Genomic DNA, 25,947 nt, shown 5'->3' on the forward strand with positions numbered 1-25,947 from the left:
TATCTTTAGTTTTTTAAATTTATTTAAGTTATGTTTCTATGATGATTAATATTATAATAAACTTGATAATTATATAATTTAGTGTCGTATTACAAAATAAGAATGATAACTATTGAAACATTTGTATATAATAATGACCAAGATGTGGTAAAACTTGAGAAGGTACTTATTTATAAATAATTACTTATTGATACTGTTGCAGCACCGGGCAATACTAATAATTCTGTTTACCCAATCGGGCAACACTGCTGTCATGAAAATTCCAGACATGGACCACTCTTGTTTTCTTACATGTTGTAAGTAATCGTCCGCGTTTTCAGGAACACGGATCAACCGATTTGAATTATTCAATAAGCATTCGATTCCTATTGATGGGGAGATGTGCTGATTAGTTTTTGTCAAAGACAAGTCCAGCCGTTTCGGAGATACGGAGCAAAGAGTGCATAAAATAGAACTTGAGTTTTTGAGAGAACAGAGCATCCGATTTGAATGATTCACAAAACTTTCCACTCATATTGACGTAATAAATAGTTGATCAAATCGTGGCAAATCCAGCGGTTTCGGAGATCCATAAGAAAAAAGTTTAAAAATATGCCATTAGACATTTTCGACAATGTAAAACAACCGACCTGACTGGGTATCAAAGACTTTTAACAAATTTCAAAATTTTCAGAAAAAAATTTCAACAAAAATTTCAAGTTTTCGATATAAATCAGTATTTTCAAGATCAATTTTTTCAATTTTCACATTTTTCAAATAATTTTAAAATTTACAAAAAAACTAAAAAAAAATCTCAAAGTAAATATAATTTTTCCATTTCTGAGTTTTAAACATTTCAATTTAAGGGGTACGGGAAGTTCCAGCAATTTGCCATAAAGCACAACTAGTTAAGATAGTGGTTGTGTATAAGTAAAACAAATATAACGTGGATTGTAGATAATGTCAGAATTTATGACATAAATTATAAGAAATATGTGCTAATACAAACATTCATAATAAAAAGAATAAGATGTAATACCATACAAGTCTAAACTATTTTTGTTCAATAATTTTATATCTATTTTCGCAAATGAGACGTACTAAATGCCTTTGGGTCAATATATGAGTCTGAGTGAATAATGTTTCTACATCAGGCAATCCTAAAAATTTTATATTACATAATCGGGCAACACCGGCGCCAGGATAATTTCAAACAGTAACACACTTTTGTTCTGTTGCATTTCTTAACAAAATTCTCTTACATTTCGTAAATTAACATTTTTTAAAAGATTCTTCCTTAGTAACAGTAGTCGTGTATAAGTAAGCAAACTACGACAGTAAATGTCTTTTACTCCATTTGTCCATTATTACAGGACGCCACTGCCTCTCGGGCGATTGTAAGAAATCGCCTCGGGGCCTCCGGCTCTTCGTGCCGGGCGTGGTGGCCGCGAGCAAAAGCGAACTCTTTTACTCTTTTACAAAATGCAAAACGATCTCTACTCTAGTCAGCAAGCAACATAGTGGGTACTCTGTCAGAAGAACAACGACAAGAAGGGGGCTCCCTCACCGATAATTTTTCACTCTCGGTCGCACGAGACGCCCCCGAAAGAAAGAAATGGTAATTGTCAAAAATAATTGGATAGTGGTTTGTTATCATCTTTACTATAAGGGGATCATTGATCACGTCAGGTTTTTTGGGAGAAGGGGGGTTTGACAAAAAATCACAAAATATCACGTGGGGGAAGGAGGGGTATAGTAAGATATCACGTGTATTTATTTTGAAGTAAAACTTTTTTAGGCGCGACTAGGGTGTAAATATGTACAAATGCAACGGAAATAGCGCCCGAACTGTTCGTCCTTCGCTCTCGATGAAATTATTTCAATACGGGTCGATTGTGATCAGTCGTCGTGTATGTGAACAGAGATCTGTCGTTGTATGCGTACCGATATCGACAAGAAAAAAGGCGTAGATAAATAAACATTTTAAAGTTACATCGTAGTACAAGTCTTGATTTAATGAAAAATGCCTGAATCAGAAGAATATTTTACCCTGTTCCTTGAAAATAATAAATCAAATGCAACATTTGTGCCGTGTACTAAACGTAAGTTTATTGACTAGAAATTATTTCTATATTATTCGTAGTTTCTATAAATCTTTGAAGTTATTAAAATAGAAAATATTTTTTAGGCAAGACAGATATTACATCTGTTCAAAGAATGAGATCATATCGCCAGCGAAAAAGTAAAAAAAATACAAGCAGTCAATGAATGTATGTTAATTTGAATTACATAAAGTTCTTCAAACACAATTATTACATGATGTGTGAAATTGTGAAAACAATATTTGTTTAGGCGTTGTTTAACATAATCCACTGTGTGAACGAATATTATAGAATTTATTAATAAGCAATTACTTCATTTCTCTAATAAAGGTTCGAGTCCTAAATGCTAATTACAATGACAAACCGATCATGTCATATTAGAACCATGACTTAAATTACATTATTATTTTCACACATTATACATTTTTAATGCTATTATAAATATATAATTTATAATTCATCATTATATAAATATGAATAATGGTTGACACTAATAAATGTGTGCATCACGAGTATTAGCATATTACTAATAAACATTATTCAAAATTGTTATATGATGTATTTATTTTTACTTAACTTAAAATTGCTACTTTGCACAGTAGCAAATAAGTTTTACTTCAATCACGTGTGAAACTTACGTACACTCTTTTAAACATTTTCAAAAAAAAAATTTTTCTCGTAACTAAAAATATACGTAATGTTTGGTGGAGGAGGGTGGGAATAATTTTGAATATTTTATTATTATTATTATTTGATTTTATTTTTTATTAAATCATCATACTACGGATATCATTTTAATGTAAATTCTATCCTTTGCACTCTTATTTATTTAAATTTATGTTATTATTTATCATTATTGCTAGATGTTAAATTATTTAACAGTTGTAATAAATATTGTAATTAAAAAAAAATTGAGTATCACCACATATCACCAAAAGGAAGAGAGTGTCCAAAAATCCTTAAAAAATCTATCACGTGATTAGTAGACGCCCTGTAAATTTTTGTTTCTTTATTGTTAGCTTTGTAAACTAGTAGGTACATTTGGCCAACTACAACTCACTTAATTTTTCTTCTATCTAATCGCTCATTTTGTCCCAGTCAATATCAATTAATTTTTATATGTAGTACTAGACCAGGATTCGAACTGTATACCCCTGATTTTACAAATCGAATGCTTAACAACTTGCCAATGGCTGGCAGTAATTGTTTGCTAATATAATATTTATTATAATAATATTTTATACTATCTCACCTTTTGGACAGTGACACTGGTAAGTTAGGGAATCCACTTGTCTGCAGGTGCCCCCATTCTGACAAGGCGAAGGCGAGCAAGGAATGTACTCGCTCTCGCAGTCCTGGCCTGTGTAACCTGGATCGCAGATGCACCTGAAAAAAAGACCATATTAGTAATTTGTTAGTCTAAATTAGAGATGGGCTTATCATATCCGAAGGCGGATCGGTTAGGATTTTACTCCGCTTCAGAGAGGAGTTATATCGACTTAACAACTTCACAACTCCGAGAAGTTTGAAACATAATAATTGAAAACTTTGAAACATAATAATTGACACAAATGTGTTTTCTGGTGTGCTGTTAACATATCTATGAGGATTTATTAAGACTTTGGAAATAGTTTACAAATAGTTCAAACATTTTTGTTCATCTACCTACATATATATAAAAATAAGTCGATTTTTCCTTCCTGACGATATAACTCCAGAACGCACAAACCGATTTCGACAATTTTGCATTCGTTGGAAAGGGGTCGGGCTCCGCAAGGTTTATAGCTAAGAAAATTAGTTGTGCACCGTAATTAAAAATTCGAGTAATGAGATTAGTGAGAATTATCATAATTATGCTTGGTTAAGTCAACGAGCAATTCTTGCCGCAAAGAATAATGCTGTACACGCACTGAATTTCACCATTCAATCAAAAATTGCTGGCGATTTGGTGACATACCAATGATTCCGACTGGTCTTCCGTTTGACTTCAAACGATTGCAATTTCCAGTTTGCCATGTGTTCGCAATAACAAGTCTCAAGGCCAAACGCTTAGTGTTTGCGGGATAAATTTCAAAAAGATTATTTAGAAAATCATTGTTTTTTACATGGGCAGTTATACGTTGCCTGTTCACGAGTTGGAAAACCATATGCTTTGTTTGTGTTAACGTCAGACCAGAAAACAAAAAATGTGGTTTACCAAAGAGCACTTCAATGAAACGGATAATTTGCGGATTCACTTTCATTTACTCAAAGAAGTTCAGCTAAAAAACACTTCATTTTTGTAATCGAAATAAATTCATTGCTGTTGTGTAATGAAATCAAATTTTTCCTTTTCAAATATAAAACAAACAAAAAAATTCTTCATCTTTCTCACGAAACCATCTGGTGGCAAAACGGAGTTCGTCGGGTTTGCTAGTTTTATTATATTAATTACTATTTTGTGCATTTCAATATGTATACAAATCCCAAATTGACAAAAAACTTGGAAATCAAAATCAGTTTTGTAATTAGTTTTGAAGAGAAAATATAGAATTCTTTGAATATGTTTATTTTTATATGGAAATAATGCTGTGAACCTTATATATGAAATAAGAACAAATCTTTGTGTACAATATTTTTCACAAATTCATAATACCTCACATTCTTTTATTATTTCCCTTACGAGAATTAATTATACATTAGATAGTTTGATTAGCATACTATTACTTTTACACAATTATAAAATCATAATTGTGTAAAAGTTATAATGTAATACTACAGATTTTTTAGTTGGTTGTATACCATTGAAAGAGCTCATTTACGGACAAACATTATCGTATACAGAAAATAGAATACAAAATAGCATTATTTTGAGACATTATATACCCAAAAAGTCCTAAAACTGCCTGTAAGACGAGGAAAAAAAACACTTCTTTCGACTCGAATCTTTGGTATTAGTAAAAAATCTCAAGCAAATATCTGCACATGTTAACAGATTTAGTACCAGTTTAGGAAAGTCGGATATGAAAAATCCTGTAAGACAACTCCACTCGGATTCACTCCGAGGGAGGAGTTGTATCGGAGTGATAACTCCGGAGTGAGATACCCATCTCTAGTCTAAATTATTTTGGTTAATGCCTACAATTTCTTAACAGTATCTTTGATATTCTATTACTACTACGGCCATGTGATTTCTTCTCGATGTGTAACTGCGAAGTTCCACAGTCGATCACAAGATGATGATGATAATTCCGACAGCAACAATAAGACACGATCGACGACAAAACAGAAGAAAACGTCGAGGAAGCAATAAAATAATAACATTAGTTGTAACTTGTAACAGCAACGTGTCATTAGGAGTTTATCGATGTTTATGAGGCGAACGCTGAATTCTTGGATGATAGAAGACAAAAGTATATGATGTGGGAGTACATGTCGACAATGCCTTGGTTATAGTTCACTTTTGGAGGTTATGGACTTAGACTTTCACTGCCCTTTAATTTTTTTCTTTTACTAGTTCATTGAGTTTATTAGTTCGTGAGCATGGGGGATAAACATAGAACAAATGCCCTTTACTCTGTATGAGTGCTTTCAGCATATCACAGATGGTGCTAGTGTGCTTCAAATTCAGCGTTTGTTTTCAAATAAAGTTTCTATAGATATAGTACACGTACTTTAAACTTTCAAGAATCAATTTTATATATTATAACTACATTTCTATAATTCCCTTAACAAACATCAGAAAGATTTATCAAAATCCGAATAATAGTTTAGGAGGAGTGTAGTAAAGTATCTTTTTTGAATGAAATAAATCTTTATTTGTTTCTTATAATATATTTTTTTCAACATTGTTGTAATTTTGTTGAAAATATATTTTATACGCGTATATTTTGTTCTCATTTCATTTAGACAAACTAATCAGGTTTATCTTTTCTACATTACCTCATATATAAAATTCTTCTTTAATAATGTATGTAAAGATACTCCTCCTAAAACGATTATTCGGATTTTGATAAATCTTTCAGAAGTTTGTTAAGGGATTTTTTAGGATTTTTTGAATTATAGAAGTATAGTTAGATTGTAGAAATAAATGGAAAAAATTACAAAAAAACGCTTATCATTGATTGACATTGAAAATATTTGAGGCATTGTTTGACATTAAAAACAAATGAGAACTGTCACCTGCCGAAAATTTCAATTCACTTATGAGTCTAGACAATGTTAGAATGTGTATAATAAATTCATGATTATGATTAAGAAAAATGTAATGTCTATATTGTTATTGCGAAAAAGCAGCTCAGATGTGCCATAAACTAAAATAATATAAGATACAGTAATATAATTCAGTTTGGCAGATTATTTTTTTTAACTAATACGGTCGTGTTTTGCCTTACTTAACTAAACCACAATACAAAAAAAAATTTACTTATTCAAAAAATTATTTAGAAGTTTCATTGTATCAAAAATTCATATGTTTGGCATTGGATACGGAATATTTACTAAGTCAATGAAGCGTTTTGGAACTGAATTTTTTTACTGTGCTCCAATTTGCATGAAATTTCGGAATTAGGTTCATTTTGCTCTCAAGTTCAAAAGTGAAAATAATTTAGACTTCTTTGCCACTTCCCGGGGGGATGACATTCCTTCTCAGTGGTGTAATTTTATTTTTTTCAAAATAACGTCGGATATCGATAGAATTATAGGTGATTAAAAATTGAAACTTTTAAATTATAGCCCGTTAGTCAGCCCCCTCCAATATTTATTTACGGAGTTGACGATATTAAAGATATGTCAAATCAATTAAATAAAATAATTCCACACGATCAATATTTCCTGAGAAGTTTAGCTAGCAATACATTTAAAATTCTATGTAATTCTGTAGACCATTTTCGAACTTTATCCAGACATCTAAAAAAAAACTAACGCCGTATATCATACATATCAATTGAAAGTAGAGAAGACTTATAGGGTTGTTTTTAGAAATGTACACTAGAGACATGGGTACAGAACAACGTCTGCGGGGTCAGCTAGTATATTTATATAAATCTTATCTAGAATTAAGCCTAAGGGTAAATTTATCATATCTATGATATGCTGAAAGAATTAAAATTGATGTAATTTCGTTTATTTATATATGTTCATGAGTGTCCTTTAGGAGCTTTATTGCAATGTGGTAAAAATGCTTTGTCTTATGTTTTTTAGCAACTTTGAAGACAATGTTAAAAATGACTTGTCTTATGCTTTTTGGCAACTTTGAAGACAAAATTCCAAGCACTGGGCAATACTCTCACCAAAATAATTCAACATAAATTAGGTCTAGACTTTTTATCACCCAGCTCTTCAAGTAAAAACAACATGAACTTTACCAAAGCCTATATTTGTTGTACTCAATAACTAGAAAAAAATTCCAATACAACTTGAATTGAATTACAGCGTTCTTGATATAACAAACTGAATTCAAAAGGATTGTTTTATGTTATTTGATCGAGTAATTACATTAAATTCTAATACGTGAAATAAACATCATTCAACTCCCCAGTTCGAGTACTAATTTCAGAGCCTTATAGTTGCAATAAAATTTGATAAAAACTTTGCAAGGAAAAAACGTGACAGATCCTCATATTGTAAATATATATATATAATCTAAAGTTAAAATTTATTCAGTAAAAAATACTTGGAAGAATCTTCCTTTTTCACCAATTCCATTACTGTCGACGTTGACTTTTATTCTATCTTTTTCCCAGAAACGTTGAAATTTTTATCAACAAATCTACCTCTGAAAACTGGAATTTCTAGTACCGTAGGACAAGTGCGAGTAGAGTACTTCTACATACTATTAATAGTACAGCACCATAACATCACAAGGTAACAACGACACAGGTATTAAGACATAAAACTATTTTGCATACGATTTCCCACAAAGTCCAAGAAGGATTTTCCCAGGGGATGGACGGAGACACAGGTACAGGTTAGATATGAAGGAATTGAAATTGCATAAAATTATTGGTCAATTTGCTGCTCATGGAATACAATGTTTAGTGACGACTATCATTACGTCGTTTATAGATCTTATATATATACATATATAAATGATGAGATAAACGACAAATGCACTTTCTCAGATTGTTTGCCCGTGCAAAGAATCGGCATGGAAGACGTAGGTAAAAATATCTCTTTCTTTATATTCTAGATTCCTAAATATGTATTATAGATCCTTAATCCCAAGTTATAACAAATTATACAACTGCAATTGAAATCATTTCTAAAAAGCTGGATTGAGAGACCGATTCTGGTGCATATCAAACCAATGTTATAGCAAGGCCATGTTACGTTCCTACTTCCATACATTATGCCACTGAATCATACTGAATACTCTCGAAATATCATGTATTTGCTGTTCATTCAGGCGTTTTACGCATAAACTGCAACGTCACTCGTATGTTATGAAGCTGAGTCAGAAAGACCCTGTTATCTAAGATCGTGTGCAATTTCTAGGTTGGGTTTTCTATCCGACAACTTGAGAAATACGCCTGACTGCACACCAACCACATGGCTTTTGTCAATATTTAGTATGGAAAGTTCTTCATAACATGGCCTTGCCATAACATTTTTCTGATATGCGGCAGAATCGGTCCCTAGGTTGTCTCTTTGGTTACTAGAAACTAAAGTGAACCTCAGTGAAATATCTTATGTTCCCCATATGAAATAATCGCAGTTATAGTTATCGAAATTTGTAATTAAAATTTAAAATCGAATTAAATGATCGAAAATTATAATTAAATTAAAATTTCTTTGCCAATTCAAAATAAAAAAGCAAGAAATTAATTCAAACACATATGTGTGATTAACAAAGTAATATAAAGAAAAATAAATTTATTCCTAGTTTTTTTTTCTAAATAAATTTCAACGTTAGATTCATAAATGTATTTACAATATAAGAATCTGTTACGTTTTTCCTTGCTAAATTTTTATCAAATTTTAGTTTTATTTTTGAAGTAAAACTTCTTTAGGCGCGACTAGGGAGTAAATCTGTGAAAATGCAACGGAAGAGCGTTACGCTCGTATCGAGTGCCAATAATTCGTCATTCGCTCTCGATGATATCATTTCTATACGAGTCGATTGTGATTGGTCGTCGTGTCGCGTCAAAGGGTTCTTTGATTGTATAATAAAACAAATTAAAAATCTGTGCTGTGTAAGAAACGTAAGTTTATTGAAGTAATTTGTATTATTCGTGGTTACCATATATTTTTGAGGATATTAAAATGGAAAATATTTTTATATCAAAGACAGATACTACAGTTGCTCAAACAATGATTCTGTATATAATGCGATTATTAATTTGACGAGAACTGATCTTTTGCAAGAGTCAAATGAAGACTTCAATTGCATACTTTTGTGTGTGATTGAGTTAGTTTTCAAAGTGACTTAAGAATATTAAATGAATCTCAAAAATAAATTCTTTATAATAGTATAGATTCAAATAATCAGGTTGGATATCAGATTTGTCGAAAGACAGCGCCAACAATGTCACTGGATATTTCTAATGAAATTACAAAAGTAGGTGATATTGCAGTTGTCCACTGTATGAACATATATAATCAAACATTAATTATAATTTTCCCTTACATTTCTTTCAATAAAACCCAATAAAAATATTATAAAATTTCTTCATCAGCAGTTAATTTATTTTCCTAATGAAGGTGCAAAACTTTTGAACACTAATCACAACGAGACACCTTTATTTCTTGCTGGACATTTCAATTAAATTTAATTTGACAATGAATAATTTGAATCAATTGAATCAACAACAAGATATGGCACGACTATTGATGCAGTTTTTTACAGAAATTTACAAAGTTTACAAAGCAAAATTTAAGTCTTTTGTTTTAATTATCACAAACCTATCATATATGAAATATGATAAAAATTATCCTATTGTTGTTGTTTTAAACATTGTTACTGATGTTATATTCTTATTAATAAATGATTTTTTAAATTGAAATATGATGTTTTTTTATATTTTTATTTTAAATGCCTACTCATACAATAGCAAAAGTTTTACTTCATTCGCGTGTGATCCTTAAGCGCACCCTTTTTTATGCACCGTTTGTATTAAAACGAAAGGATCAGAATTGTATTCAAATTGTAAAAACTTTAATATAATTTTATTAATAAGACAGTAAGATGAGATGAGAGTGCAATCATATACTTGACATAAGTTAAATTACTCGTGTCTTGATCTATTAATAATATATTGTTCCATTTTCGGGCCCTGCAACCTGCGAGTGTCCTTCACCCGATCAACAGGTCGTTCGGTCGTAGTTTAAACTTTTTATGCAGCGACGAAGAAACCGAGAACGACTTCGACTTCGACTTCGACTCGAACAAGAAGAACTTAAGAACTAAGAACCAACCAGAGAAACATCAGATTCGAGACAAAGTGTTGTACGTACGCTGATAGTGGCCGAACGACCAAGAATAAGACAATAGATAGAGCGCCAATGGCAAAAAATGAAAAGAAACTAGTTGGGCGCATGGCATCGTGCCTTAAGGCAAATTGCTGGAACTTCCTGTACCAAAAATTATTTTTTTTAAAAACGATTAACATTTTTGAAAAAAATTTACTCTGAAAAAATTAGATATTAGAGAGACTTTAAATTTTTGACAAAAACTTACTTTTTTACAAAAAAACAGACTTTTTGAAGAAAAATTTATTTTGAAATATTTTGGAAATTCTGATTTTTTTTTTCAAAGCAATCGTACTGCTTTAACTGCATAGAGACGAAATATAGAAGCACACACACACACATATAAATCCATTTTTTCTAAGGTATGCCAAGATGTTCAGAATGTTTCAAAATGCCACAATGTTTTGAAACGTAAAGATATATAAAAATTTTCATTTTCGATTTTTTTGCGATTACTATAACTTGCCCTACGGGAAGCTAATAAAAAGTAAAGTACATACAAACATCCAATGTTTTCTATGGTATGCCAAATTTGCAGAAATTAGGTGTTAATTTTCGTTTTTTGCATTAAGTAAAAATGTGTGAAAAGTCTTTTAATCTGTGCGCTGAAGCAGAGCATGTTCCGAAATATAAATTATAATGTTAAGGTTTATCCTGGCTTAGTTTTAGAACTGTGGGATTTCATTAGGAAGTTCTAGGTACGAACCCGCTTTGGACAGCCTGATGTCAAGTAGTAGCAACACCCGCTTTCTTTAGAAAATATAGATAAAAATATATTTCCAACTGAAAATATTCCTAACTCGGCATTGCTATATCAATAAAAAAAAAATACATGAGTATTATACAAATTGTAATAATAAACTCATCAGAGATTTAGGATATTTTTTGGGTTGCCATTTATAAAGCAATGTCATTGAGAAGTTGGTTTTTTTTTTAAATAAAAAAACTTGATTATGATTGAAGTTCAAGAGTTAAGTATATATTGACTAAAGAAGTTTTACTTAAATTATGCACAAAACTAAGAAACAAATTGTGTCTGGACCAGTAAGTTTTCTAGGAAATTAGGATGTTGAAAAATAATTTTGTTACATTCTAAAATACACAAATGTTTAAATTATTAATATATAAAATACATAATATAAGGTAATTTATAGTAATCGCAAAAAAATAGAAAATGAAAATTTTTATATAAATTTACGTTTCAGAGATTTCTGAACATTTTGGCATAACTTAGAAAAAATGGATGTATGTGCGTTTGTATGCAAGTGTGTGTGTGCGGATACAAATTTTCGTCGACGATTTCGGGAACACGGTTCAACCGATTTGAATGATTCAAAAAACATTTTACTTGTATTGACGATATGAAGAATTGGTTGATTTTTTGGGAAAGCAGGCCTAGCGGTTTCGGAGATCTAGTAAAAAAAGTGAAAAGAAATCCTTTTGGTTGTCAAAAATAATCATTAGACATATGCACATCAAATGATCAAATATTCTATGTAGATTATAATAATACGTACAAATTTTGTGTACATTTATATGGGTCAGCTATGCAGCACTGAACAATTAAAAAAACATTCGATTCGTATTGATAAGGAGACGTGCTGATTAGTTTTTGGCGAAGGCAGGTCTAGCCGTTCTAAAGATACGGGGCAAAAAGTGCCAAAACCGGTAACTCAGTTTTTAAGAGAACGGAGCGTCCGATTTAAATAATTCAAAAAACATTTTACTTATATTAACAGGATGAAGAATGGATCAAAATTTCATGAAGGCAGGTCTAGAGGTTTCGGAGATTCAAAAAAAAGCCAATCTAAATAAAAATGCCATTTGACGGTCAAAATTAATCATTACATACATGTACATCATATTATCAGATGGTTTATAAAGATCATTATAGTACAAATTTTGTGTACATTTATATGGGTTCCGTACCAATGTTTACACATTAGACGACTACGCGGCGCTTACGCGCTTTGATAATTCGACTCCAAACTAGCTAAGTAGCACGATTGCTTAAAACAAATATTCACATTTTTCAAAAAAACTCAGAAAACAAAAAAAAATCAAAATATAAAAACAATCAATTTTTTTAAAAAAGTCTAAGTTTTTCAAAAATTTCAAAATTCCTCAAAAATCTAAATTTTTCAAATTTTTGCAAAGTTTTTTTTTATTAATTTAGTTTTCGAAACGGAAAGTTCTAGCAATTTGCCTTAAGGCACGATGCCATACACCACTAGTTTATTTATAATATTGATATGTAGAATTAACGTCCTCTATATTATTATTATTATTATTATTGTTGTTGTTATTATTGTTATTGCTAGCTCTCTAACTAAATCTCAAGACATAACAGCGAAGAAAGAGTAAGACTGTGAGCATCACAAAGAGAGTCAATAACCTCACATCAACCGACTAACTCGCTTAAGAGTCAGTGGTGCTCATTACAAAGTTAACTCTTTTATCTAACAATAAGAAAAAACTTAAAAATTTCTCAAAAATTTAAGATAGACCTCCACCTGCACCAAATAGACTTTTGATAGCAGACGATTGGCCGTAAAATGATTTTTGTTAAAAAAATCTATATCTAGAAATAATTTGCTTCTGTCACCTGAAAATATCAAATTTTCTTCTTCCATTTATTTTAACAGTTTTCCCTTAATATATTCTTTATCTCCTTTGTGTACAATGTTTCACTGTACATTTACCACATTTATCTTTCTCTACGAGGAGCCCTACCTTTTTATGCGTACCCCCTTGTCCCTCGTCCCCTGCCCCCTTGCCTATATCTCCTTCAACAACAAGTGTATGTATGTATGTATAATTACCACTTGGCAGGCAGATGTAATAATTTTTAATAGAGTCTCATTCCGCGTAAAACGCAATGACTCCGACTTATGACTTGGTGAGCCGGTCAGTCGAGTCAAGGGGGTCACAGTCAGGGGCTCCAGCAGACGAGGAAATTATTAGAATTAGAAATATACTTGGGGGCATAAAACTCACAATTAGATAGTTGAGAGCCTAATTTTTAGTTAACAATCACATACGGTTTTTTCAATTTTTTCCATTGATTTCTACAATCTAACTATATTTCTATGAATCAAAAAATCCTGAAAAATTCTTTAACAAACTCTAAAAAGATTTATCAAATTCCGAATAATCATTTAGGAGGAGTATATTTACATACATCATCACAGAAGAATTCTATATATAAGATATAATTGTGATTGAGAAAGGCATTTGTGGTAATAACTTATTGCCACAAATGCCGAGCTTATTACGATTATTCGGATTTTGATAAATCTTTCTGAAGTTTGTTAAGGAAATTTTCTAAGATTTTATTAATTATAGAAATATAGTTTGACTTGAAAATATTTGAGACACTGTTTGGCATTGAAAACAAATGAAAACTGTCATCTGTCAAAAATTTCATTTCATTTATGAGCCTAGACAATATTAGAATATGTATAATAAATTCATGATTATGAATAAAAAGAATGAAATGTCTACCACAAATACCTTTCTCAATCACAATTATATCTTATATATGAAATTCTTCTGTGATGATGTATGTAAATATACTCCTCCTAAACAATTATTCGGATTTTGATAAATCTTTCTGAAGTTTGTTAAGGGATTTTTTTAGGATTTTTTTTAATTATAGAAATATACTATATACTAGATTGTAGAAATAAATAGAAAAAATAGCAAAAAAACGACAAGTTATTGTTTGACATTGAAAATATTTGAGACATTGTTTGGCATTGAAAACAAATGAAAACTGTCATCTGCCAAAAATTTCAATTTATTTATGAGCCTAGACAATATTAGAATATGTATGATAAATTCATGATTATGAATAAGAAGAATGAAATGTCTACCACAAATACCTTTCTCAATCACAATTATATCTTATATATGAAATTCTTCTGTGATGATGTATGTAAATATACTCCTCCTAAACAATTATTCGGATTTTGATAAATCTTTCTGAAGTTTGTTAAGGGAATTTTTTAGGATTTTTTGAATTATAGAAATATAGTAAGATTGTAGAAATAAATGGAAAAAAATGCAAAAAACGACATGTCAGTGTTTGACATTGAAAATATTTAAGACACTGTTTGGCATTGAAAACAAATGAAAACTGTCATCTACCAACAATTTCAATTTACTTAGAAGCCTAGACAATATTAGAATATGTATAATAAATTCATGTTTATGAATAAGAAAAATAAAATGTCTACATTATTATTGCCAAAAAGCAGCTGAGATGTGCCAGAAATTAAAATAATATAAAATACAGTATATGTATGGCAGATTGAATGATACACATATGAACAGGATTTGACATATTAATTCACTTAAAATATCAAATTAAGTAATAATCAGTACTTTGAATGCGAGCGCACGCCTTAGGGGGCGCCAACACAAGATTCGGATATGAAATTTTCAATATAGGTTTTTCTTTCAATATCATTCAAGAAATATATAATTTTTTTGCATATTTCGCTAATATTTGCACAATATTTTTAAAATAAGTTAAAAATTTCACTTTAAAACAACAAATGGGAAAGTAAAGATAAAAAAATACAATTCGGCTCTTACGATATCAATTAGGAGAAGTTTAAGATGCAATATTGGATATCATAAATAATAAAAAATTAAATCAAAATAATTCAACATGAAATACCAGTGTTGTGTTATGGTCACGATAACGAAAGGCTAGATTTTTTTTGCTCCTATGATTTGCTCAATAGAATAAATCGCATAAAATGCCAAAAATAAACAAGTAAAATGTTTCAAAAGCCCAATATTAATAAATGATAATACATTTAAAAATAAACTGTTAAGGTAAAATAATAGGGGTGGGGGGCTAGAAAAAAATGACATGCGGGCGCTAAAGACCCCAGGAGCTTTCCTGGTAATAATGTATATTAAATAATTACTAAGTAAGAAAAATGTAATTTAGATATTATAATTACTAAAAACCTGTTAAAATATGATAGGAGATTATAAAAATTATAGGCAACATTATTGGAGCAATTATTTTGGGTGGAAAAATCCAAGGTAATATAGTACATATTTATTTTTTCTGATTTTTATACCGTTTAAAAGACATGAATTTCCAATATAGTGTGGGAATTGAGACGTGAAGAGTATATTTATACTAAAAATTTCTTAAAAATAATTTCCGGGCTACCTAGTATACACACACATAAATCTTTTATCCTACTTACTTGTAACTCCCTCTAGTATTCAGGCACTTTCCATGTTTGCAGGGTTTCCTGGCGCACTCGACGATATCCTGATCGCAATCTGGTCCTGTAAATCCGGGGGTGCATCTACACCTGTAAGGAGCCCCCACGGCCGACGTCCCACTTCCCGACGACGACGAAGTGAGAACCGCTATGGCATTCGACGACACCAGGGCTCCGGGGGCTCCGGAACAGGTGCCCCCGTTGCGACAGGGGTGCGAGGCGCAGTGATCCAATTCTTCACAGTGAAGACCTGAAGAAAAAAATATATAAGTTGTAACTAGGGAATGCAATACCGGTTTACTGGTATACCGAATTACCGGTAAACCGCCCGATTTTTCGGCGGTATTTTTACCGGTATTTATTCCAAAAATACCGGTATTTTCGGTATGTTTACATAAGCGCTATTTGGTACATAATACCCTAAAGTTTAAATTTCTCGGAACAAATTTATCTTTAAATTCCACAATCGCATAAACAGCTATATCTGCAAGTGATTCTATAAGATAAACAAATGTCAAATATTATCTCAACTCGTCATTAAATTGAATATTTATTGCTTTACTAAGGGCTTCATATCGTGTTACAATAAATAGAATTGGACTGATAGATAATGATGTTTGTTTCATCTTTTGTAAAAATGTAACGGTTTTTAAGTGATATTTGCGCCAAAATATTTTATATCATACAGATTACCCGTGGGTAATCTTAATTTTTTTCTAACTTTATACATAACAATTATAATTACCAAATATTTTTGCTTCTTATTACAATTATAAAATATTATTTTTCTAAAAGCTTGAAAATACTATAGAACCATCACATTGTTTTAAATAACAATACTGAGCAATAATAGTAACTTATTATTTATCTCGACAAAGTATCCGGTCTTAAATTAGTGTTAGATTAATTATTTTTTTAAAATATTGAAGATTATGCTAATTTAACACATCGGATACAGACAATACAGTCTATTATAATAGTGTAATATGATCTTTTATGAGTTTTTGGTCTTTCTTACTCATAAGTTTGTTTTTGGTGAAAAGTACTCAATATACTCGATAGTGATAATGAATTAATTAAATTGCATAATCCTTTGGTAAATTATTATTTAAAAAAATAAACTTATTGTTTTATTTTATTGTTTAGTTGAATATAGTTGTAGTTGTATATACATTTTTTATATTTGTACTAGTAACTTTCAATTTTGTTTACGTTTGTTTAGGATAATAAAAATACCGGTAATTCACCGGTATTCCGGTTTTAAAATGAAAAATTACCGAAATACCGGTATTGAAATTTCCCATCGGTATTGCATTCCCTATATCAGACTATTATATTGTTTTAATCAAAAATACTCAACTATTATATTACTTGTCTTTTTTTTGAAAAATTATAAAATTTGAAATTAGTATTGAAAATTACTGTTAAAATTTTACAATATTGAGAATGATTCTGATTTAACACATCAGATACAAGTAATAGAATTCATTCTAATATTGTGATATGATATTTAATGAGTTTTAGATCTTTTTTGGACTTATGTTTGATTTTTATGAAAAGTACTCAAAATTCGATATGAAGTAGTATCGATACTTTCGCCACGATATTTTTTTGGCATCGATATTTTTATTAGATACTTTTTAAAGTACTCAATATCGATCTTTTACCTCGATACGTCCTTTATCCTTAACAGGGGCGTAATTCATGCCTAATCAGCCGTATCAAAAATACGGGGCCCCCGAGCCAGGGGGGCCTCCAACGAGCGTAATTAGAAAGCAAAACAATTTTTTTTTAATAAAATTGAATCATTTTAACGTAGTTTGCATTTTCGTTTGTTATCGAGAAATATTGAACGCTTTAAGAGAATTTATCTATAAAACTAATCCAGTTTATACATTCTTTATCGAAAATTGGAATTTGGAATTTTCATAGTTATATTTATAACATTTTTTATTGTTTTTGTTACTACTTGAATAGTCTGCATGCCGTGTATAGTTAGATTTTGTTAAATATGATCAACTAAATCATTTTCAAATTTCTTTCTTTACTGTTTCAAATTATTAGTTTCATTTCTAAAATTTCACAATATGACAATTTTGAATACGTAAGACTGTGCAAATTAATTAAAACATGAAAATTTAGTGAATTAGTTTGCTAAAGAAGACGAAATATTTTGAAAAAAAAGATGGATTGCAATAAATATTGCAAAGAACAAAAGACAAAAGATAATAAAGCTGTATTATGATGAGTTATTACAAGTTATTATGATGAGTTATCACAAGATGAGAGAATTTTGGACCCGAAACCTTATTTTAATGTATACTATTGCTGTTCGGATATATTAATTTCACAAACCAAACAAAGATTATTTCATTTATTAGTCTTTTTGAAATGAAGAATTGATAAACTTTTCCGGAAATCTGTTGACTGAATTACTGTAAAGAAATACTATAAAAATATCTCATAAGATAATGACCCTAGATGACTCTAAAAATAAGTTTGAATTCAAAAATCTAAGAAATGTGATGGATGCATTAGGCTTGCATCCAGTTTTTCCAACGCAATAACAGCATGCATTTTTTTTTAACTGCTAAAAAAAATTTTTAAAATTAAAACTAAAAATTACCTAAAAACTTTAGGACAGAAATGTCTACCAGACCTGTATGTTCTTATTTTCAGAAATCTTTATAAAATTTAAATATTATTAAATAATTTAATTTTTCAAAAAAATCAAAGAAAGTGAATATATATCTAGAATCATTTGCAAAAAATTCAGAAAATGAAAGAAAATTAGATAGATAAATAATAAGAATGATAAATAAATATTTTTTAACTTTATGTATTTTTATATTCTGTAAAATTTTTTTTTTCTTGAGGGGGGCCCCCAAGCAATTTTGATACGGGGCCCCGCCGAGGCACGCTACCCCCTGACCCTTACCTGTGTATCCTTGTCTGCACGCACAAGTGTAGCTATCCAGCGTCTTCAGCCTGCACTCGGCCCCGTTCTGGCATGGTCTCGAGTCGCAGGCGTTGGCCACTTTTATTTCGCACAGCGATGCAGTGTATCCAGGAGGGCAGGCGCAGGTGAACGAAGGAGCGCCCGGCTGACTCAGATGGTGGTGCCCGTTGTGATGGTACAGAGACAGGGACGCCGGCGACGAGGGCGACGAGAACGGAGACGAAGCCACTCGGACGTGGCAGGTGCCCCCGTTCTGACATCGAGGACCAGGACCGGTTCGGCATGGATCGGGGTATTGGCAGAATTCGCCGACGTAACGACCCGTGCAGCTGGGGGGAGAGAAGAAAGTTAGGTTAGAATTGGTGGTGATAATTATTGTTAGTCTAGTCATTTAAGCTTAAATTAGGTAAGAATTTCGAAATTCGAGATACCCAACTTAAGTCTGTAAATACTTGTATATTGACACCCTAAAAGTTGTCTCAAAACCTACATATGGTAGGGTGTGCGTACCATATGTAGGTTTTGAGACAACTTTTAGGGTGTCAATATACAAGTATTTACAGACTTACAGCTGGGTATCTCGACTATATATTATATTATTGTTAGAAGTGAAACTTCTAGTGCAACTTTCAACAAGATTGTGTAACCAAGGAGGATAACACTAGTAGCAAAATTTTTGATTTTTGAAGTAAAACTTCTTTAGGCGCGATATGGGTGTAAAATTTTTTAGGCGCGACACGGGTGTAAATCCGTACAAATGCAACGAAAATGCCAACGTGTAGTTGAACACTACGACGCCGTAAGCGCTGATGTCGCGAGTATCCACTCCCGTCATGTCATGCGTAAGTCGAGCGCTAAACCCTATATGAACTTGCATTAATGAATCACGATTTTTATGTTATGTCCTCATGGAATAAGACTTGTCTTAGAGAATAAATGTGCCATGGAATATAATAAATTTATATTGAATCTCGTTGAAGACAAAATAATATCTACTGCCACGGATATTTATGTAGGTTGCCATGCGACAGATCAACAATCATACATTCGTCAGCAGTTTCAAAAAAATCGGTTATTGATACCGGGGCTTTGCCGTATGAAATAATTTTAGTTCTGAATAAATTTTACATAATAACAACTAATATCGATGTAAGTGATGGCTTAGCTAATGGTTGTGTGGGAAAATTAGTGTACATAGAACGTGGCGATAATGATGAACTTCTACGTTTATGGTTTGAATTTCCCGGTAAGATAGGTAACAAAATTAGGAAGAAAGCTGCACATCATATTCAAACTCTTAATATCAGTAGGACAGCTGTGCCGATGCTCAGGAGATCTTATTATTATTGATGTTATATGATTATTAAAAGATGATTTTTAAAATTCAAATATGATGTTTTTTTTTATTTTTATCTTAATTGCCTACTCATACAATATTAAAAGTTTTACTTCAATCGCGTGTGATCCTTACGCGCACTCTTTTTTTTTTTTAAATTACTGTAGATTGTATAAAATATTTCTTAATTTCCTGAAAATATTGTATATAGTCATAAAATGATCTAGGCTCGTTCATGAGCCCATTTTTTATGTTTGTAGTTACATAATGCATTTCATAATTATATAATCATATTGAGAATGTTCGAATTGAACAAAACGATTGTAAATTGTATGAAAATTTATAGATGGTCTGTCTGAAAATGTTGTAAAATGTCTGAGTATGTCTGAATATGTCTGAAAATGTTGTAAATAGTCAAAAAATATTGTAAATTGTCTAAAAATTTTTAGAAATTATTGTTGCATGTTGTATGATTGAAAGTTTTGTAAATAGTTTATAAAGCCCTAAAATGTTGTAAATTGTCTGAAATTGTTATAGATTATGTGAAAATGTTAAAGGTTGTCCAAAGATGTTTTAAATTGTTACAGCAATTCTGAAAATAGTGAGAATTGTCTAAAAACTTTGCAGATTCCCTCCCTGAAAATGTTGTGAATTGTCTAAAAATACTGTAAATTATCTGAAAATATTGTAAATTGTATAAAAACTTATTGTCTAAAAATGTTGTAAATTATCTGAAAATGTTGTAAACTGTCTGAAAATGTTGTAAGATGTCTGAAAATGTTGTAAGATGTCTGAAAATGTTGCAAATTCTCTGAAAATGTTGTAAATTGACTGAAAATGTTATAAGTAATCTGAGAATGTTGATTGTCTAGAAATGTTGTGTCTAAATGTTGTAAACTATCTGAAAATGTAGCAAATTATCTAAAAATGTTGCAGATCATCTGAAAATGCTGTAAATTGTCTGAAAATGTTTTCAATTGTCTGAAAATGTTTTCAATTGTCTGAAAATGTTGCAGATTGTCTGAAAATGTTGCAAATTGTCTAAAAATGTTGTGAATTGTCTGAAAATATTGTAAATTGTCTGAAAATGTTGTAAATTGTTTAAAAATGTTTTCAATTGTCTGAAAATGTTTTCAATTGTCGAAAAATGTTGTAGATGGTCTGCAAATGTTGTGAATTGTCTGAAAAATGTTGTAAATTGTCTAAAAATGTGTGATTTGTCTGAAAATGTTGTAAATTGTTTAAAAATGTTGCAAATCGTCCAAAAATATTGTAAATTGTTTAAAAATGTTGTAAATTGTCTGAAAATATTGTATATTGTCTAAAAATGTTGCAGCTTTCCTGAAAATGTTGTGAATTATCTAAAAATGCTGTAAATTGTCAAAAAATGTTGTCAATTGTCTAAAAACGTTGTAAGATGTCTGAAAATGTTGTGAGTTATCTGAAAATGTTGCGAGTTATCTGAAAATATTTTAGATGGTCTGAATGTTGTAAATTGGTTGAAGGTCTGTAAATGTCTAAAATTATTGTAAATTGAGAGAAAAAATTGTAAATTGTCTTCAATAATTAAAAAAAATATAATAATTATAAATCCAACTAGAAATATTAGTAGTGCTTTTTATGCAAAAATATTAACTTTTTTTTAAAAAAAATTAGCATTTCTTAACTTACTTTGCAAATTGTAAATGTTATAGATTTGGATATTTATACAATCGAAAACATTAATTAAATCATACGATTATCACTGTTAATATAATTTGTTAGGAAATCTTAATAAAGTATGTCTGAAATAAACACAATTTGCTTTACTTATATTTCCCTTTCCTATTTTTATTTCTGAATTACAAAGTTTCACTTGCAATATATTTTGTTATATATTTTTCAGATTGTGAAATCGAAGTTAATAATTTCCTAGTAGTAAGATAAGAGGAAAGAATTTTAATACAGATTTAAAAAAAAAATCAGTATTATTCCAACATTGATAAATGACTCAATCCATTACCACCATTTATTATTATTAGTATTATGGACCAGTCGAGTAGGTTTTCGAATCTGGTCCAGAATTTCGTAAGATAATTTACATAATTTCTAATTTTATTCGAAAATCTTATAAAATTGTGATCTGCTATCATAAATTTCTATCTGTTGAAAAAATGTGTGAAATGTCACATTAGTGGCAAGACAGGTTTTTAAACGATGTAAATGAAAATTTATGCGCATTCGTTAAATTAAAATGATATTTACAAGACTATTCTCTTATTTAACTACTTGGTAATAAATTGCATTGATGAGAATAAAATCATAAATACAAAATTTAAAAGGCGTAAAATCATTTATTTTTAATCTACTTTATTTAAGAGCAATCAGTATTTACAAAATTTTATGAGCTATTTGCGCTTATTGCAATATTGTATAGAACAAAAATTGATTTTTGAAGAATCTTTATTAGGGTAGGAGCACAAAGGTCCAATTTGACTTTGAGCAATTATAAAGTGAAAACCAAACTAATTATATCACAACAAATAACACAAATCAAACAAACAATCATGTGACTATGTTCAGTAAAACTTCCAGCTGAATATTTATTAAATGTATTTATTAAATGTATGATTCCATGTATGATTTTTTCGCAACGTTTTTCGTATTAGCAAATCATGATTCGATATTAAATTTAATCTCATATTTTTGTCTTAAAGAGATTTTTAATTTAGACAAGACAACAAGATACAATAAAGGCACTCATGTCGATATCACGATCGATTTGATTTTTGAGATCTCATCGCCGGTTCCATTATTTAAAACATAAAAATCATCGTGTTCGTTATAAATCGATGTGAGACACGAAATAAAAGGACTTTGAACTCGATGAAAACATTAACGTTGAAAATGATTGTTGAAATCCATTTAGTAAATCACAAATTACAGTTTTCGACTTAATTTTAGTTCAGATTAGAAGCTTAGATTTTACTTTAAAAAATAATTTATTCTTATGATGGGTTGTCCAACCCTAATAATTTTTAACTTCTCGTAGGGTAAGTTATAGTAATCGCAAAAAAAAATCAAAAAAGAAAACTTTTATATATCTTTACGTTTCAAAGGTTTCTGAGAAAAAATGTATGTATGTGTGTGTGTGTGTGTGTGCGGATACATATTTACATCAACGATTCTGTAAAACGTTTAAATTTTTCTAAAAATATCAAAATAATATTTTGAAAACATTGTTTGCATAGTTTTATTGCCAATCAAAATAATATACATTTTTTAAGACAATATGCTGGGTGTAAATGCATTAAGAGATCATCTCCTATGAGATCTCAAAATTTCAAATTTTTCAAAATATATAATAATTACAAAATTCTCAAAAATCTCATTTTTTCGAAATTTTCAAAAAATTTAAATTTTTTCAAAAATTTTAATTGTTGGTACAGGAAGTTTCAGCAATTTGCCTTAAGGCACGATGCCATGCACCACTAGTTTTTTAACTTCCCTTATAGCAATGCGGTAAAAATGTAAAATGAAGATTTTTGCATATCTTCACGTTTCAGAGTTTTCTGAACATGTTAGCATATCTCAGAAAAAATGGATGTGTGTGTATGTGTGGATACCATTTTTTGTGGACACACACACATACAAACATCAATGTTTTCTGTGGAGGATTGCCAATATATTCAGTTTTGAATGATTCAAAAAGCAATTCGATTCCTATTGATAGTAAGATGTGTTGAATAGTTTTTAGAACAAGGCAGGTCTAGCCGTTTCGAAGATACGTAGCAAAAACTGCAGAAAATAGAAATCGATTTTTTGAGAGTACTAAGCATCCAAATGTAGATTAATCAAAAATCATTTTGCTTCCAATTTATCTTATATTTTGCCCATAAAATACAAAAAATAAAAATTTCAGTATTTATAAAGATATATTTGAAAACATTTAATATATTTTGAATTATAGAACAAAAAGTTAATTTTGAGGTCAATGCTCTTTTTTATTAATTTTTGAAAATTGGAATTTTTAATTTAAATAATGCATACAACTCTGATATTAGATCAAAACTTTGAATATCCAAATGTGCAAATTAAATTTTAGCAGAATCAGTTTGAGATTAGACTGGCACTTGGAATAACTATGTTGCAGTGGGTAAACTATTCAAATAATTTGCTTTAGCTGCCTCTTTCAATTATATATTACAAGCGTTGCAGTGGGTAAACCATCAAAATAATTTCTGTTAGCTGGCCCTTTCATTTATAAATTTCTGGACATATTTCTTTTTACTAAACAACGTTTGCTGGGTCAGCTAGTATATACATATACAATATTCTGTGTGAACGTACTAATATTATCAGAGTTGTCAATAGCATTTCCTAGTTGACATTTCAACTGACGACGACTACGACTCACAAGTGGATATAGCAGCATACTCATATAATGTAATGCACATAAATAAATATTAATATTCATAGAGAAGGAGAGACTGACTCTGCACTGCGGAAAATAATTGCACCAGTGATGGACGGGGATTCCACGGGAAGAAAACATACATTACATACAAAACACTCTTTACCCATAGATCTATTCTAGATCCTACCCCTACGAAGTAATGGATCAGAGGCAAGGGCAAAGCGGAGGTTTTAGTCGGTATAATACCCAGGCGGTATTAAGTCCGACATACTCAGACAAAAGACTTAGTCTGGGATGCGTAAAGGCATTTCCTTCGCTATACAAAAAAAAACAACACGCATATACATACATACACACACACATATATGCATTTTTTAAGGTATACTAAAATGCTCAGAACCCTGTAAAACGTAAATAAAAATTTTAATTTTAGATTTTTTTATGATTACTGTAACTTACCGTAGGGAAGTTAAAAATTAAAAACTTATATGTTCAGAAAAGAAATAAATGCTATTGTACAACATTAAACAATGATAACGTAGTAAAAACGTAACAATTACGTAACCATGTTTATTGCCAACAGTGAAACTACAAAGCCCTGTCTTTTCTACTGTCACCAAAGTAATTATTTCTATTAACTATTTTGTTTACCAAGCTGTAATGGTAATACATTAATTAATTAATAATTAATAAATAATCAATTATATTATTAAAACTAATAAATTTAAAGAAGTTTTCCTCCCGCAAACTATCATGATCAAAATATCCTGCCTTTTCTATTGTCTCCTCGAATATATTTATTTCTATTAACTAATTTATTGTGAAAGCTACAATATAATATAATATTTAATTAATCATTAAGAAATAAGTAACAAATAAAAAATAATATTTAAAAAAAAAACGTGAAACTAATAAATTTATAGAAGTTTTCTTACTCAAATGAACATAGCCGCAATCACTATCAATGCCAACAAAGAAAAAACAAAATGTCCTACTCTTCTTCCTTACTGTTAATATATCATTTTATTTTTATGTGAAAAAAAAATTGAAATAAATGTAATATATAATAATTTAGTAACAAGTCATAAATGATATTAAAAAAGGGAAAAATTAATAAAAATAAAATAGTTTTTGTTGCGCAAACCAACATGGCGTCGTCACGATTATTGCCAAAAATAAAATAATAAAATGTCCTATCTTTTCCATCTTTTTCGCAAATAATATATGTTCTTCAAATAATAAATAATGTAATATAATATAACGAATAATTACTCATTAATAAATAAAAAAGCAGATAATAAATTATATTAAAACTCATAGAATTAAAAAAGTTTTTTACAACATGGCTGCCATCACGATCATGTCCTGATCTCCTTCCTTACTGTTAATGTGTCTATTTCCATTAATTGCAAAATGAGAAGAAATAAATATAATAATTTTTAATAATATAAGTAAGGGATCAGTTAAGCAGCATA

The 25,947-nt window shown here is 30.0% G+C and overlaps 1 protein-coding gene across 1 annotated transcript in view; it reads right to left on the minus strand.

The window, feature by feature from the left end:
* The window catches only part of LOC113387535 (neurogenic locus Notch protein), a gene marked incomplete in the record, with an annotated part of 245,646 nt that overhangs the window by 128,394 nt on the left and 91,305 nt on the right, over positions 1 to 25,947 (minus strand). The window contains 5 exon segments of the mRNA XM_026624865.1: positions 3,334 to 3,467; positions 15,761 to 15,901; positions 15,947 to 16,031; positions 18,720 to 18,885; positions 18,970 to 19,069. Coding sequence (XP_026480650.1) covers positions 3,334 to 3,467; positions 15,761 to 15,901; positions 15,947 to 16,031; positions 18,720 to 18,885; positions 18,970 to 19,069 — 626 coding nt within the window.

Source organism: Ctenocephalides felis, unplaced genomic scaffold (genome assembly GCF_003426905.1).
Source record: "Ctenocephalides felis isolate EL2017-DRISC unplaced genomic scaffold, ASM342690v1 CF-g0.4_SCAFFOLD_03572, whole genome shotgun sequence".
NCBI lineage: Eukaryota > Metazoa > Arthropoda > Insecta > Siphonaptera > Pulicidae > Ctenocephalides > Ctenocephalides felis.